At 38.9% G+C, this 18,231-nt stretch overlaps 1 protein-coding gene across 1 annotated transcript in view; it reads left to right on the forward strand.

The window, feature by feature from the left end:
* The window catches only part of FBN1 (fibrillin 1), a 130,885-nt gene that overhangs the window by 52,418 nt on the left and 60,236 nt on the right, over positions 1–18,231 (forward strand). Inside the window, exons 10-18 of the mRNA XM_009070106.1 lie at positions 69–209; positions 982–1,101; positions 4,616–4,741; positions 6,879–7,001; positions 11,741–11,863; positions 12,778–12,930; positions 14,471–14,524; positions 15,492–15,617; positions 17,932–18,057. Of these exons, the coding sequence (XP_009068354.1) occupies positions 69–209; positions 982–1,101; positions 4,616–4,741; positions 6,879–7,001; positions 11,741–11,863; positions 12,778–12,930; positions 14,471–14,524; positions 15,492–15,617; positions 17,932–18,057 (1,092 nt within the window). The remainder of the gene's footprint in view (positions 1–68; positions 210–981; positions 1,102–4,615; positions 4,742–6,878; positions 7,002–11,740; positions 11,864–12,777; positions 12,931–14,470; positions 14,525–15,491; positions 15,618–17,931; positions 18,058–18,231) is intronic.

Genomic DNA, 18,231 nt, shown 5'->3' on the forward strand with positions numbered 1-18,231 from the left:
AAGTAACAGATCACCAGAAATTATTATGAAGAACTACTAAAATATTTTTCCATCTCTTATTATTTCAGTGATCTTGCCGGTGAACTTAACTGACTATTGCCAAGTATTCCGACATCTCTGCCGTAATGGACGTTGTATTCCCACTCCTGGGAGCTACCGCTGCGAGTGCAACAAAGGATTCCAACTGCAGGGTAGAGAGGACTGTGTTGGTATGTGGTTTTCTGCTGTAAATCACAGAGGGGAATTTAATTTTAAAGAAAAAAAATTCTTCTCCACACAATATAACAACTCTGAGTTCTTAAATAAAACAGCTTCCCCTCCAAAAAAAACCCCAGTAAATAGACTTCCAAGAACTAATTGCTTTCAATGGCAAATTTATTTTTACAACAGTTTTGTCTTTAAGACAGTATTTAACCAATCTTGCAACTTGTAACAAAATTATACAGAAATGAGGATTTCTTATTTTACTAACCTGTGACTATAATGTGTTTATTAGTGATTGAAAATGTTCTCTTTAAAATGCTACCAGCTCTCAGAGTATGCAATGACCTATAAACTTCGACTTAGTAAGATTTACAACTCCTCTTTCAGCTCATGAGGACTGTCTTGTTGGGCCCTTGAAACCTTTAATTTTGGAACTCAGCAAGAGCTTGATGACAAAATCAAGGATTAGCTGTCTCTTACAGGCAAGATTTTGGTTCTGTCAAAATCTTTGTCTTCAGTGGGGCTGGGCGTGTGGAGATGTGGCATTAAGGCCTCTACCTCTCACACATGCAATGTCTTGTCTTGTTGAATATTCCTTTTTCCCAGCTCCTGCTTAGCTTAGAACATGGGATCTTTTTACTGGGAATTCAGTCGTGTCCCTTTTCTTTCAGATTGAAGGATACTATTTCTCCAACTACAAAAAGACAAAATACCCCTATAGGCATGAATAACTTTCAACCAGTGTCATAATAAAAATATATTGTCTATGTTCCACAGATATTGATGAATGTGAGAGGAATCCATGCCTGAGTGGAGACTGTGTGAACACCCAGGGATCCTACATATGCCAGTGTCGTATAGGATATCAGAGCACGGCGACTAGAACAGAGTGCCGAGGTAAGTTATGGTCTCACAGCCATATCTGTACTATTGGATACATACCAGGAAGGAAAATAGTTCTTAAGCAAAATAGAACAGATGTATTAAATATGAGGGGTTTTAAAAAAAAAATAGATATGGCAGTAAAAATGATGAACCTGCTGGTGCTGGCTATTCACAGACTGCCTTACGAAAAAAGACATTTTGTCTTGTGCTGAAAGTATCTTGGCACCATTTGTGGCTTTGAAGTGGAAGAGATATTTGTCAAAAATTTTTTTGTATATTGAGACAATTTTCTTTTGCTGCTTGAGGATTTCAAGGACAATTAAACATCCCTTCTTTGGAGAAACCCTTTATCTAGAAAAGAGTGTTAAAACACAGTGGAGGGAAAGATAAGGCTTCCAGTGGGTAAATAAAAGATTACACTGCCCATGTATTGTCCCTGCTCACTGTCAGAGAAAGAACTAAACATAAATTACAGCAATGAAAGCTTAAATATGATATGGAGAAGGAGTGAACCACTGAGAAAGTCTAGATGGGGATGCTGTAGACTCCTCATTGTTGGTATTTTGCAGGTCAGGCTCAACAGTAGTCTTGATAGTCTTTATCCTGTCTTCCTGTGGGAGTGGGGAGCACATAAATTCTCAGTGGTCAATCCTCTGTCAGGGTTCTGTTGCTCCCAGAGTGTTCTGGGGTGGGAATTTGACTGTAAAGGTGGAGGTAGTCCTTTATAGTTAAGTCATAGTGAGAGATTTCTGGCAGAAGAATGAGTGACTATTTTGATATTCTGCAAGAAATGAAGCATCTAAATGAAACAGGGTGTTTGAAGGCTCAGAGTCACAGCTTGTCTTCATATTTTGCTTTCTGCACTGAGTGCAGGGTGCAGAGCACGCACTCATTCTGAGGCAGAAAGTTTCTAGAAAGCCAGAAGAAAGTTATCTGTATTAGTGTGCATTTTTTTCTTCCTTTGGTGAATCAGAAAGGTATTTATGGTACAGAAGTTTACTCCAGTACAGGAGGACATGCAGAGCCAGCATCAGTGCTGCATGTTGCTGTGAGTGTTTGGCCTAATTGCTGCCAAACAGCCAAGCTGCGGAAGCATCTTCATAGCTCAGCTGACTAGTGGTGGGGGAGTGCTGAAGTGGAGTCTCAGCCGCGATGAATTTACTCATGAGTCATTTTTGTCACACGCTTTTAATTTGACTGATTCATTACGCAAACACATGGCTGTCAGGAGCCCAGTAGCTTAATGGCATTTAAGTGTGGTCACTTAGCAGTTCCTTTGCAGTCTATGGGAAACTGTTCTTGCTTGACAGGCAGTGCAGAAAATGCTACGATGTGCAGAATCTTTGTGTTCTGGAGGAATTTTTAGGAGCAGGGTAGGGAACAGCAAAAGGCTAGTGGAGTGCACTTGGGAAAATATGCATATTGCACTGGTGTATGCCAAAATCAGCATTTGCTGTAAAATTTTTTCGCATGGCTACTTTGGATGCTGAGATTTTATTTTTTTGCACACACAAATGTGTCAGTGCTGATACACTTTGTAAAATGTATTCCTTATGTGTGCTCCGGAAAAATGAAGTCTCCTTAATGACCAGATGTTTATCTATTCCTTGGCCTGAGATTCCAGGGCAGGGTTTTTTCTGCTTAATGAGTCTGGTAGGTGATTGATTAAACATTGCAGTCTGTATCACAAGCTACTGATTCAACTCTTACTAGGATCCCTTATAATTCTAGTAGGAGTTTGGCTGAATGAATTAATATCTTAGTTGGAGACATAAGTGAATAAAGTCATCACATTGTGAGTAGTGACTTAAACAAAAACTGCTTTTCAGTTGCAGAAGTGGGGATATCAAATGGACCTCAAAAAAAAGTGGAATTTTATGATGATTAGCTATGAATGTGTGGGAGTCAAAGCTTTAATAGTTAAGTGCTTACTATAATCTACTCAGCATTTCTGAGCAGAGAAGTTTGGGTCTTTTATGGAGATGACAGCAATTATCGATATTTCAGTGATGGAGGAGCTTTAATTTTTTGCAAGTTTCTCTGAGGGGGAAAAAATTGTGATGTTATTTCATAATTTGAAAATGAGAAATGTAACAATCTAGCATTGGCACTCTGATCAGCTGTGTGTATGTAAAGAACAATAAAATGAGAAATGTAACAATCTAGCGGTGGCACTGTGATCAGCTGTGTGTATGTAAAGAACAATGAGGCCTGGTGTTAACTTTCTGCACCATGATTTAGAGGGCATCACATGCATAAAAAAACCCCCAAACCGAATGAACTCCAAAAGTTAAAAGGCCAGAAGGATGTTGAGATGCTGTGGCATTTGTGCCTGTCCTCAGGAAGAAAGCTGGTGGAGTAGCTGAAGCCAGGTACAACCAAGTGCCAGAAAAGTGGGGAGAAAGGGACTGAACAGAGAGGAAACTCACTTTTATGTGTTGCAGACTGCTGATGCTTGTTTATCAAAGGAGGGGAGGGTTATCATGCCCGTATGCTTTTGCTGGAGGTTGAGGCCTGCAAGCTGCCACTGCAGTGAGCTCATTGAGCAGCTCTTGCCACTGCTGGCCTCATTGCTTGCTAGCAAAACAGTTATATTCAGGGATTTCTTAGCAGCTTCCCAGAGCTACAACACTGCTAAGAAGGCAAATAGAGGTTCACAGTTTCGAGAGGCATCAGTTCCCCATACCTAGGTGTCCAGAGAGCTGGAACATTTGAGAGGAGAACCTTTGCTTCTTCCTGAAATGAAGCAATGCATTTTTGCACAGAGAACTTGGGGAAGGGAACCCCCAGGATATTTGGGAAGACAGCGTGGTTGCATGATAGATAGGTCTGCATAGGCTGGTTGTGTTCTCTGTGTGTGGAGTCCCCTGTGTGCAGGAATCTCTGGGAGATGGTCCAGGCCTTGATGGAGAATACTGAGCAATCTGAAAAATGTCTAGACAGTCTGTCTCAGCATCTCCTCTCCCCTCCTTGGGAGGAGAGGGAGAGCTGCCAGCCTCGTGTGATATCACTATTCAGGTCCTCCAAAGCACTTGCCAAGCACCTCCTGCAGAGAGAGGGAAATGAGGATCTGATGTTTCAAATATAAAATAAGCAGGAGAAATATCTTCAGAGGTGGGAAAGTCTTGAACTTTCCCGTTACCTTACAAAGCAGCAGCAAAAGATAAGCTTTCCTCCAGCTTTCCTTAAGTAGTTAGATACTGCAAAGTTAAAGTTCAGTAAAAATATTTTAATGATGAACAAAAATGAAAAATAAAAAATTGAAAGGGTCTGTTTCTTGTTTGAGAAGGCTGCAGGGTAATGTTCACTGAAATTCTTTTGCAGCAACTTGAAATTTCAGGCTGATGAACATTTTCCACCCCCATAACGTTCAGTTATGGAAATCAAAATAAATCATTTTTCAGGTGAATATAGTTTCCATGTAGGGTTAAAAACCTAGGAGAAAGGGAAATGGGAAAAATTCCTCTTGAGTATAAAAAAAACCCAAAACCCTAAAATGTAATTTTTCTTTTTGGTTGGCTTTCAGACATTGATGAATGTTTACAGAATGGTCGTATCTGCAATAACGGCCGATGCATAAATACAGAGGGCAGTTTTCACTGTGTGTGCAATGCTGGCTTTCAAGTGGCAGTCGATGGGAAAAACTGTGAAGGTAAGACTTTTCTGAAGTTACTCAGTGTCAGTAATTACAGTTGCAAGAGGTTATTCATGTCAATGAAAGAGAAAAGGACCTCTGGTGGGGGGAGGAAAGGAACAAGGAATCAGATTTCTAAATACCTTTTGCTGTATCTGAGAGGGCAAGTAAAATGTCTTTTGCAGCCAGTTCTGGAGCCTTGGCTTGGCAATCCTCAACGGGATGTCTGTCCAGCAGGAGAAATAGCACATACCACTATCACAAAATGCAGTTTCTTTGATGGGAGTGGTACATTTAAAAACCCAGCACAAGTCACATGCTGCCTGATTTTACTGTGTGTTTAACAGCATGCTTTATGGGATCTTACTGGGTGACTAGCAATGTGTTTCATGTAGATGCAGTCTGCTTTGACCTATAAAAACTGTTTTAAGAAAAATTTGTAAACATAATTGATGTGTTCCTACCTCCCAGACCTTTAGTAAAGGGGGGAAAAAAGAAGAATGTTCTTTATCATGCTTCCCAAGGTCCTTGGGAGGGTTCCCAATGATCTATTCATACGTTAAAAGAATTTCAAGCACTGTTCTTAGAAACATTTTTGGCAGAATATTATCTCAGTGATTCAGCTCAAAGACTTAATGCCAAAATTCCTGGTTGGGATAGATACACGACTTCTTTTTTTTAAATCATAAATTATTTTTGTCTGACTTAGCCTGTAAGTAAAAAGAAAACACACCATGTCTAGAAGTGTAATTTCTGTCCAAGACAGCTGCAGTATTAAGGAAAATAGCACGATTCTGAATATATTGTAATGTCATTATGATCCAGTGATTTTATGTGCTAGTAGTGATTCTGCTAATCCTTGGTAGAGACAGACATTTTAAGACTCTGTTTTTCCTGACTCTTTCTTAGATGCAGTTTAGCACTATAAGCTGCTTTTTAAATATTTTATTATGGAAGTATATTGACTAAATATATTTGGAAATGAGTCTATTCAGGAAAAAAACCCTACTCTGATTTCTTCCTTTCCCACCAAATACCACATGCTAATAGTAATAAGAACCAGGACATCGGCAGTCTGGTAAAACATTTTTAATTCCATGGCATGTGCTGCCAGAATGTCTATTGCATCCACTTATGAAACAGTTTCATCTCTGGCATTGTAATGCTTTGAGTTTTGTTCTTAGGAATACATGTGCACACACACTAATCAGTAAAGACTGTGGCATTGTGCCATACCTTAATGTAACTGTGTGCAGTCCTACAGATGAAACTGGTAAATAGTGCTGATTTTTTTTGGATGTAACATCCAAAAACTGATTTAATTTGCGCCAGGACAAAGTAAAGACTAAGAGGATATAAAAACTTACTCGAATCAAGCACAGAATTCTCTGTACTTGCTTTTTTTTCCTTTCCTGTTGTGTGAGTAAATGTGCAGGGCTCAGAATAGCAGCATCTGAGACCTCCACCTTTTCCTATTTGAATCCTTAATGCTATCCCATTTTGTCAGTGGGTGAATAATGCTATTATGAAGCTATAATTAGTAAGTACCCTCCTGTGTGGCCTGTCATGCTGAATCCAGGGGAGGGGCAGGTTTTATTTTAAATGGAAGTTGATGATGACAGTGCACACAGAATGCATGCTTGAGCACAGTGCTGGGAATTCTCCCGCATCATAAATCTTAGACTCCTCCAATGGAGGTTACAAAAGTTTTCACTCCAAACCCAAATGTTCACTCCTCCCCTTTAAGGGCTTCTTAGTAACACAAAATTGTGTTTACCATTCCAAACAGGAGGCTGCTTCTAACCTAGCTTCTATTTAGATTAAGATTGCAAACCCTCTTCCATTACATCCTTTCTCACTTGTTGATGGCTTTTACCAACTGGCAGCTCTTAAGCTGTCCAGTTTCTCATCTGTTTTTCATTTTCTTTGCTCTTTTTGGATGCATTCCTTTTTGTGTTAATGACTCATTATGAAAAATGGAATCACTGCTTTGACACATCCACTAGGACAGTGCAGGATGTCCCTTTGTATGTTTCTGATTATCATATACCTCTGACAACTAAGAAAGAAATTAAGGTTTATCTTTTGGATATAATTAGTAAGAGCTGTGTTGCTGAAAGATTGTGAGCATTATGTCTATCGTGTACATTTTCAGATATGGATGAATGCAGCATAAGAAACATTTGCCTCAATGGGATGTGCATCAATGAAGATGGAAGTTTTAAATGCATTTGTAAGCCTGGGTTCCAGTTAGCATCTGATGGACGCTATTGCACAGGTGAGCACAATAAATTATGGGTTCTCAAACCTTGTGAGTCATATCCCTCTGGGTAGCTTCAAAAATCACTTTATTTCCTTACGGTGATCTTTGGGAGTAAGAGGTACTGGGCACAGTTCTCATCAGATATGCTTTTTCAATCAGCCTGAATGATTTCATTGTGAAAAACAGTGCTCAGTCTTCTCCACAGTGTTGAGCAACCACCCTAACCAGCCAGTGGGAAATATTCTTTGATCAAGGACTGTGTGATCTGACCTAGTTAAACTCCATTTTTTTTAGCCTATGAGGTCTTCTGCAGTTTGGTTCCAGTATATCTCACATTTTGTGTTTGGTCTTTTAAAGTTTTCTGCCTTTGGCCTCCCAAACGTTCTGGCTTGTTTCCTTCTTTGGGTTTTGCTTCCAATCCTGTCTGGGTGTTCCTAGTCAATACAGCATCTCTGAGGAGTGCCCAGCACTCCGTGTGACCAAGATGCAGACATTAGCACCACGACAGGATTGTCTTTTCCACTTGCTGCACTAGCTCAGCAATATCTCCTGTGGGAGACACTGCAACGTTTTGGTTGCTTGTTATGTCATTAGAGTTTCCATTCAGTCCCGTCAGGAACTGGAAGTTTTGTGTGTCTAAGTCTTCATGTTTCAACAAGTTTTATAGTCATGAAGCAGAAGTCAAAATAAGGAATAAACAAGTGTTGGGCTTACGGTTTTGCTTTTGAAAGATTCAAAATCTTGTAACTCTTGGAGTCAAGGCAAAAAAAAGTGCTTGATTACACTTTGGCAAATTTTAGAAGATGTCATGTCACAGCATTTTGTTGTGGACCAACAGCAAAACTAAATGTTTGAATAAATAATCCGGTTTTGAGAGATAGTGTCATGAAAGCTGAATTAATTTGGATCCTTTTGCTTATTGAACACTGTACCAGTCTAAGATCTGTACTGAATTGTCTTTAGGCTTAGACTTCAGATCCAAATCAGGCCAATAAATCCTGTAAAATATCCAGAACTTCTTTTGCATTTGATAATTGTTGCACTAGCTATGCAGGACAGTGCTACCCAGCCTTCAGGTGGGGGAGTCAGGTAGTTCTAATGAGAGATGACACTATTCTGGCTTTGTAATGGGCTTGCTTTGATTGGGATGTTCTTTAGTTTCTCAAATGAATGAATGTGCAGATTCATACAAGTGTCTCCAATAGGTTAATGACAACTGACTGTGTTGGCTGCAGTCTTCACACACTTAGAGCAATTAGCTTTATTTCCATTCTTACCTGTTTTACAGGTGGTAGGTGTGTGTCTGTGCTTTGTCAAAGCTTATTTTCCAGCTGGTCTGTGTGTGGGATGGCAGTGAGTTCAATTCCCATCAGGCCTTGACACACCAGCCAAAGACCACTGGCTGCTCTGTGTGTTGTTTGCAGGGATGTGAGTCATGGATGCAAGTTCAGCCCAGCCCAAATGTTTGTCTTGATTTTTGCCTTGAGTATCTCTTGGTATTTTTTTCCTTTTTTTTTCTTATATCATGTATGTGCTCTGAAATGCCACCCAAGAAGATGGTATCTCTACCAGACGACTAAAAACACAATGATACTCAACTGCACAGCCTCTGTTACATGCCTCCAGGCTAAACAGGAGTATGGATACAGTCAAAAATGGGTTTCTGGCCCTAGAGAAATCTTGCTTCTGTGCATCAAAGGAAGAATATTTGAAAATGATCCAAAATTGCAGGGAACTCAACTGATTCCTACTGAAAGTTGGAACAGATCTCATAGTAAAATAAAGGATTTCTCCCACTGCTTTTCAACACTTACAGCAAGCCTTGTTCTTTATGAATGAGCATGCAAATATTCATTATGTGTTAAAATTGCTATTGGGTCAAAATCAAACCAGATTTTGAGACCTGGACGCCCAAATTGCCCTCTTTCCCGACTTCATATTTGTCTCCTTTCTTCCACTTGCCCAAAGTATCATGAAACATTTCCCAGGTCTTTAGTGGCTAGAGGAGCACAGCTCCCTCCAGTAGTGTTAGGTTAAGTTTAGAAGTTTGATCTTTATTAGTCTTTTCCTGTATATTTTGACATTTGTCCTTATTGAGTCCTTTTCTGTACATGCCAAATATACAGAGAAATAACAGCTGTCCTACAAAACTGTTAGTGTTTGAAACACTGGTTGTTCACACTGCATATCCAGAATTTGTTTGTGAAGTGCATGCATTAAGATCTTACACAAGCTTAAACTCTAAGCTCATGCTTGCACGAGCAGCGAGTGCTCGTACACATTGGGAATGTGTGTATGCAAAACCTGACATTTCCGCAGCAAATAAATTGGCTTCCTGCCTGAGCAATTTTGATAGGGAATAGAACATGGGGTTTTGCCAAACTCTTTAGGGGATCAACAAAGAAATAGAAGAGTGAAACTTATTGTTTCTATAACCATCTCATTTGATGCACTCTAAGCTGAATTTTCAACTATTAAGAAGGACTTCTAACCCAAAGATGGGGATAATGTAATTGACACTTAATTCCATAAAATCAGAATGTAAGTGTAAGTACAGGGCATATGCTTGGCTGTCTGGTAAAAAATTCCACTCAGACTTTCTGAAGTAACATGCCAAAAAAGAATGTTACACCACAGTCTTGTGTATTCCCTGAAATACAAGACATGCTAAACTTATTCACCATTAGCTTCTTTCAGTGATGATTTACTGATGATTTTTCATAAACACTTCTATCAGGCAGGCAGAGGTTTGAGGCATTATTTCTGTTTCATACATTATTTAATCTTTAGATCAAACAGGAATTCCCTAAATTGAAAGCTATTGGAAGGCAACTGAAAGTGGTAGTTTAGTAGTCTGAGTAAATTTTTCCTCATTAAAATTAGAGGACTTAGTGTACCCAGCTAGCACTACTAAGCAAGCTAAGCAGAAAAGGCAAAACTTCACTGAACATGGAGAATGAAGCCATTAGTTGGTTTTCCAGAACCAGGTTGAGTATATTTTAAACTGTCCAATGGTGACTTTAACCACAGAAGACAGTGGAGACTTCTCAAGTTTAGAAATTTGGACTTTGTGCCTGTGTGTGAAGTTGATTTACTGTGTAAAAGCAGAGGCTTTTTACCCCGTGTTTACTGCAACCAGGTTTTCAGCTGATCTGCACAGTTCTATGTGACTCACTTCACCTTTCTGTAAAACATCCATAAATGCATTTCCAACACATTTGTAAACTGATGCAAAAGAAAATGGATTGCACGTTTCACCCTTTACTAGCTTACAAAATCTATTTTAAAAATGAACTACAGGAAAGGGGAAAAAAGTAATTTTGCCTTTCTGTTTCTACAAATAACCTTAATAAAGGAAACTTTTTGATGGTTTTTTTTTTTTTTGCTTTTAGGAGAAGCTCTATCTGTCATAGGAGTTCAGTGTGACTGAAATAACTGTCTACACTGTTAAGTAGTATGGGCATATTTTGAATCCCAACTCTGTTTATACCTACAGTGAGTAAGGACTAAATTTAAAGTGAGAAAAGCATTTACAATTTGTCTGAAACAGAACAAAAGATTGCAGTCTGAAGTAAAAATGAATTGAGCCCATGCACTTAAATATAGCTTTTATTTTAAAATGCAGTTTGAAAAAGGAATCTTGGATCATACCAGCCATGTTTTATGCCAAACAACACAAACTAAGTAAAACACAGAGGTGTTTCACTCTCAATTTGCCCTTTTAAGGTCAGAAAAAAGGAAATTGTCACACACACTGTCTCTCATATATGTTACGGAGAGTTGTTATGAAGTGATTATTTTATAAAGGTTATACATACTTCCAAACAATATTTTAAGCACTCCTTTTCTTAATCACTTCTAAAATAATGGCATGCTCTCTGCATCTAGAGAATGATCTTACTATTAACAGGATACACAAGCTATATCATTTTTTTACTAATTTAACATCCCTTTGTGATAGTCTAATATTGTGAGGCTTCATTCTTGTATTTCATTGCTAAGGGCCTTATTGTTCAGTGTACCATTGTTGGGCAAAGATGGTAGCTTGTGCTGGGCCATTGCTCAGGGCTCAAATCATTAACAAATTCCTTTCAAGGCTGGAGTGCAGTCTGTTCATTGAAAGCTTAAAAAATGGGCTGTAATGAGCATCTGATAGGGAAAACCAATTGTCATGCAGATCACAAGAGACACTGCTGCGGGCAGGGTCTGACTGTGGAGACTCAGATGTGCTTCCAAAAACTGAACCAGCAGCAGGAGGAAAGGAAATTCTTTGGTGGCCCTGTGAAGGCACCTCGTGAGGGTGTGAAGGATTCAATTTGCTATTTGGACTGATTTCTTACAGCATGAACTGTTAACACAGAAAGGGAAAGTCCTGCTATATACCACATAAGTCCTTTGTCTTAGCAGTCACAGTTTCCTCCTTCCTCCCATTATGTTTTTGCCTGAATGACCCTTAAATGGGAATACGTACCTCTTGGGAACAAGTTAAGAAAATGTATTCCCTTTTCACTCTCTAAGGAGATAAAATATTTTTTTTCTGTTTAATTCTCCTGAATTTTGCATATTCTTATTCTATTTCACAGAATGAATTCATCAGCATTCCTAACAAAACCTTTACTTGAACTACTTTCTGTTTACACTTGGTATTTTTCTATAGGATATATTGAGAATAAGCTGCACAAATGCAGGTTTCAGCCAGGCCTTGAACACTATGTAATTTAATTTCTAATAAAGCTCATTCTGTTCTCCAACAGACATCGATGAGTGTGAGACAGCTGGAATATGCATGAACGGGCGCTGTGTGAACACTGATGGCTCTTTCAGATGTGAATGCTTCCCTGGCCTTGCAGTAGGACTGGACGGACGTGTCTGCGTTGGTAAGACAAGCTTGATGTGTGGCAAGTCACAATTAACCAGCATTCAGACATTAATGCTAGACTGATGGACAGATCAAATTTGAATGTAGAATTCACCATTTTTTCATCGATTGGTGGGTGGTAGTTACAGTGGATACTAATAACTCTGGGATTATTTACTGTAATAGCCCATTTTGCTTTTTTTCATTTCCTTTGCATTTAAAGAGAAAAAAACGTGGGCCCAATCACAAGGTCAGGTAGGCTATAGAGCATAGCAGCATTGGAGGTGACTAGTGCTGTACCAGTTTTTAGTAGGTGAGAATTTGCCCTATTTCTGGCAATGTAAAACTCTTCATTTGTCACTAAGCTCAAAGATTTAATTACTCTTTCATCTCTTTGTAACGTGGGATGTACTAATTTCTCTGCCTGTTTCTGTACAACGGCAATGTCTGATTTCAAAATACTAATGTGTCTGACAGCCAGTCAGGGCCAGTTCTCAAAAAGTAAGAAAAGTCACTCCTGGACCTGAAGGCATAAACATTTGAAATCTTAGGTACTGGAATAACATTATTGACTTCTCCTTGGGTTTTTTTTTACAAGCAAAGAAAGAGCAGAGGCTTTGTGTGTTTTCCCCATTGCTTTTCACTAGTTCAAAAACTGATTGTTCGCCTAGTAGTTCACTAATGTATGTTAAGTCATTAAATGCAGTAACTAGTTTGTATGTCTGAATTCTTGGGAGCGTGAGGAAGAAGAATTTCCTGTCCCAAGTAGAGAAAGGGTATAGATGAGTGTAAAGCATAGGGAAAATAGTGAAAGATATTTTGCTTTGACAGCTATTTTACAGTGTTTATGATACCCAAGCTACATTTAATAGTTGTTATAATTTATGGCAGTACAGTTGGCTATGGCAGGATTAAGAGAGTTTCTTTCCTCAGATACACATATGCGAAGCACATGCTATGGTGGCTACAAGAGAGGACAATGTGTGAGACCATTAACGGGTGCAGTTACCAAGTCAGAGTGCTGCTGTGCCAGCACTGATTATGCCTTTGGAGAGCCTTGCCAGCCCTGCCCAGCACAAAATTCAGGTATGGCATGTTTACTGGTAAAGCTTCTAATTTAAGCTTTCTGTTGATGAACTATTTTTAGAAAGATAAAATACAGTTTTACATTAACATCGCCCCCTAAATCAGGAGAGTTAAATTGTTGTATAACATGTTACATATTTTGAGCAGTCTTCTATTTTGCATGTGGTAAGAGTACAGGACATAATTTTTTAAGCAACAGTAAATTACAGTATCTGAGTCCGGACTTGTTGCACACATTAAAACAAACAAGATATTTTCAGACAACAAACTCTATTTTGGGAGATGTAGACAATGAAAAATACAATTTTGAACTCAATGGAAAAATCTTTATTAATTTACAATTCAAATCCTTAAGTACACCTGCCAGTCAGATGTTTGCTGCATGAATTCTGTGTCCTTCAAGGGATCTGAAATGGTTTTTTCAGTAACTAGCCTTTGTGTAGTTGATACACAAATGTCTAGTTAATTGGGTTGCAAATTCCTGAGCCTCTCACCAAAACACCCACCAAGTGAAGTTGTCTGGAACATAACTCCTCTGTGGCAAGAAAGAAATCCTAGTCACTCTGATGGGCAAAATCTGATTTAGGAAAGGACTTCTTCCAACAAGACTCTGCTGACAGAGTCCTTGCCATGAAGCCATTAAGTAAGAGACCTTGGTTTCTTAGAGGTGACTGCAGGGAGATAGTTTGAAGCCCAGATTTGTTAAGTGTTTCTTTTCACTCAGCAAATTTGTTGTTACATATACACAGAGTATGCTATTTGGTGTGTAGTTTGAAAGTATGCCATACTAACACAGTATCTGCTTTGTAGGCAAAAATCATTTCAGATTAGTCAGTTAATTGTTCTGAACTCAGAAGGACTTGAACCCAACAGTAATTGAGACATTTGAGATGCTTTAATACATATTCTTCGATCTTCTGTGAACTTCTAAAGACACTAAATGGAGTATGCATTAGATCTATAGGAGAAAAATTCCTGATTCCTGGTCACTTTGAACGTGCACCTTGAGCAAGGACTTGGGCATATGAGTTCTGGAGAATCTTGCTGTGAAGATGTTATGGTTCGTTTGTGTAGGAGGGCCAGCATGAAGTTTATGTCTATTCCTAAACGCCTTGGTTCCTCATGTGAAGTTTTTACTCATCCATCTTCATAAGAGATCTATAGGAGAAAAATTCCTGATTCCTGGTCACTTTGAACGTGCACCTTGAGCAAGGACTTGGGCATATGAGTTCTGGAGAATCTTGCTGTGAAGATGTTATGGTTCGTTTGTGTAGGAGGGCCAGCATGAAGTTTATGTCTATTCCTAAACGCCTTGGTTCCTCATGTGAAGTTTTTACTCATCCATCTTCATAAGCACATGCAGACCCTGAGTCTGCTAAAATGTTTCACAGGTTCAGAACACTGTGAGGTTATTCAATTCAGAAGAATTGAAGGGCATGTTATTTCATTCGAATAATTACTTGCCATATTGTAAATGGTGATGCTGAAAGCAATGAGCTAAGAAAGAATATTCCAGTAAGTATTTTAATATTTTTTCCAGCTGAGTATCAGGCTCTGTGCAGCAGTGGAACTGGCATGACCGCAGGAGGAAATGGTAAGATCACCTAATATAATTCAAACTGTAGCAGTTCTGTCTAAAAGTGTTACTCTGATATCCTTAATTTGTTAGACGTGCTGGTGGGGATGATGACAGGAGAGAATGGGAAGAAGGCTTAGTCAAATGACTGTTTACAAATCACTAGAATAATTTAGGATGGAATGAATGGAAATGCCATTTCACCAGTGTGTCCTCTCTGGTTTATGTTATGGAATGCATGTGAGTGCTGTTATAAAATAATGACAAATTTGTGTTACGTCATGGAATGCACGTGAGCGCTGTTATAAAATAATGACAAATTTGTGAGAGGTGTTAATACCTATATGACTTTGAAATCATATATATAAGTTGGTTTTGCATATTTCAATTGCAGTTATCCTGAAGAATAAAGCCCTGTTGAACACTGAGCTTCCTTATGTTTCCATGGCTCAAAATAGGCCAGACTGGTAGAGTTTGCTTAATTACAGAGGGGGAAATGATTACAATGAAAGCTTTGTAGTCCTAGAACTGTGAAACTGCAAACTCTTAAGTCAGCTAATGCTCACTAGTAGATTTGCTGGCAGTAGAGAGGCAAAAGCACTCAGAAAGGAGGAATATTAATGCTTTAATGATTGATAGTAACAGAAATAACATGGATCAGAAGATATGGGGAGTGTTAGTACATGGGCCTCTCTAAATCTAATCTCTAATCCCCAGTTTAATATTCAAGTTCTTATCTACAGTTGCAAGTGTCTTAAATGTCTGTGGGCTAGAGATGGTCTTAAATTGGTGTGAAAGAGATGCTTTTTTCTCTTGAGTGTTAATATTTAGGTGTGAATTTCCTAATCAGAACTCCTCTATTATAAATACGGAGCAGCCAATGTTAGTGATATTGAAAATATGTCTTTTACTGGTTTGGAAAATTAACCCCCACAACTGTTCAACAACTGACTCTGATGTTTGGGGTTTTTTTACCTTTGTGTAGATATTAATGAGTGTTTATTGGATCCTGATCTCTGTCCAAATGGAAGGTGTGAGAATCTGCATGGAACGTACAAATGCTTTTGTGACCCTGGATATGAAGTAGATTCAACTGGGAAAAACTGCATTGGTATGAAATGTCTAATTTTTCACTTTGAAGTTTGATGCTTGTTTTTATCCTCTTTCACCTCTATTTTTTTTCAATGCTTCAGCAGATCCACTAACTGCTCTTCTGATATTTCTGGATGTTTCTGCTGAATTCTTGTTTCAATTTCAGTGTTTTCAACACTCATAAAATCCTCCACTGTGGGGCTGTAAGGGACTAAAATCACTGGCAACCAGGCAATAAGCATCCTGTTCAGTTAAGTCCACTAGACATGCACTCTGCAGTACCAGTCTTTCTCAGTATCTCACAAACCAGATCCTGCAATTACAATGCACCACGAGGGAGATCTGGGATCATCAGTGTGCAAGGTGCCTCCAGCAACAGGGGTTTTAAGTAGAACTCCCAACTGATCATAAGAAACCTTTGTTCCAATTTCCTGTTGGAATTTATTTATGACCATTTTATTACCAGCTGATGTTGTAGGAATATTATTCTTTGACTTAGCACCATGTCAGCACTTATCCCCAAAGTATTTATAAAGAATCATCATATCCTTTCTCAAACTGTTGGCTAAACTATCCAAATCCACATTTCCAGTCTTTTTATAAGAGCAGAGGCTGCAGCCTTCTCTTAAACACGGCTGATCTGACCAGTATACAGTGTTCTCTTGAAGTATGACCGGTGCCTTGTGTAGTCGTGCCAGAAATTCTCCATTACCTCTAGGAATAACCTGCCTAAACTGATTCTAGAGTGCATTAGTCTTTTCTCAAATACATCTTATACTGTGGGATCAAAGTCAACCTCTAACTGGGAGTTGCTTTCAGAGTTTTCTCACTAGCCTTCAACTGATGCGTTCTGTTATTGCTATTGGTCCCTGATTGCAAAGTTTTGAATGTTGGTCATCATATTTCATCTTATTTTTTCTTATTCATATTGTCAAGATTAATTTAGCCTTTCTGATTCTCTGTATAGGTAATAACTTCTATCTTAGTGTTATCCACAGTTTTTTATTCCATTGATTTTTTTTATTTCTTCACTACAATGAGTATTTTATAGGACCAGTCCCAAGACTGATCCCTGGAAGGCATTTCGAATATCCTCTCTCCATCATGATTACTCTCTTTTTTCAGTATATCCTACTGTAATTCCTCCTTCAGCCAGCTCTGGAACCACCTTAAAGTTCTTAAATTCCTTCCTGTTATCTCCAGCTTACGTAATAATTTTATTTGAGTTCTATATTATCTACTTAAACCTAAATAGCTTATGTCATCTGTGTTATCTTGGTGTAAACTATTCACTATATTTAAAAAAAAAAAAAAAAAGAGTTGATCTATCTTAGATAAAATCACACTCTAATTCATCTCATTTCCCCATTGCTTCTTTGGCTTTAATTATCCATGTTGCATTTTAGTGTCTGCCTATAGCTCATCGCATCCCTTCTCTTGTCCCCATCCATCTGTGAATTTTCCAGATGCTCCCCAGCCCAGCCTGTTGTAGCCCACATCCATGCTCCATCACAGCTGTTTCCCATTCTTCCATAATGTTCCACCTGGCCCTCTCTCAATTTTTCTGAACTCCTGTGAATCTTCCCACATGGTCTGTGCTATTCTGCAAGTCTTCCTTCTTATCCTAGCACTTTTGCTGTTCCCAGCTGCTTTACTGACCCTCTGAGTCTTCCCAACTTCTCTCAACACTTTCTGAGGCCTCTCTGACTTAGTCAGTTGTTCCTGTCTGCTCTTGGGGTCTCTCCTGGTCTTCACCTGCCATTAATGGCCCATTGCCACCTTCTTGCAACTTCTTTTTAATGACCACAGTTCTTCCAAAGATTTCCTAGGGGTTCTTGAAATTTAGCACAAACATTTCTATTTAAAATTTTCACCTCTGAAGCAAGCGTAGACTTAGGTTAGCCTTGTTAACCATAACATCTAAGATGGTTCAGAGCCAGCTTGGAAAAAATGGTGGCTTAAGAACCAGGATGATCAGCAAACCTTTCCAAACCAATCCTCTCCTCGTTTCTTTCATGGCTGTGGGGGCTGCTGTGCAGGGACTCAGAGACTGTATAGACTATCCATAATACAGGCAAGAGGAAAGTGTGATTCCCAGCTTTATTTCCAGCCATGGTGCTGTCATCATATATTATGAATATGTGAGGAAAAGAAGTACAAGCTTTTGTCCAAACCTGTTGTCTACTAAAAGAATCCAATATCCCTGTTTCACACCCCCACACCCCCCTGCCCTGTTTGTCTCCTCTGAAATGGACGTTTGGGAGGGAAATTCTCTCTGGGCTTCTATTCCAGAAATATTTTATTTCTTAAAAAGTTCTTTATTTTCATTGTAGACATTGATGAATGTGCACTGAACATGCTGCTTTGTGACAATGGGCAATGCAGAAACACCCCTGGAAGTTTCACCTGCAGCTGTCCTAAAGGATTTGTATACACTCCTGATCTAAAAACATGTGAAGGTAATTGGTAACACTCCATTTCACCCTAGTTTTATTCATTTGGATTGCCCTCAGATTGTGCCAGAAATATTTTGACCCTTGATGAGGATATAATGTGTAAAACTCAAAAAACCAGCGGAAATATATTATGTGGGGAAGCAGGAGAATGAGGAAAGACAATGCCAAAATGAAACT

This window comes from Acanthisitta chloris, unplaced genomic scaffold, assembly GCF_000695815.1.
Source record: "Acanthisitta chloris isolate BGI_N310 unplaced genomic scaffold, ASM69581v1 scaffold11922, whole genome shotgun sequence".
Classification (NCBI taxonomy): domain Eukaryota; kingdom Metazoa; phylum Chordata; class Aves; order Passeriformes; family Acanthisittidae; genus Acanthisitta; species Acanthisitta chloris.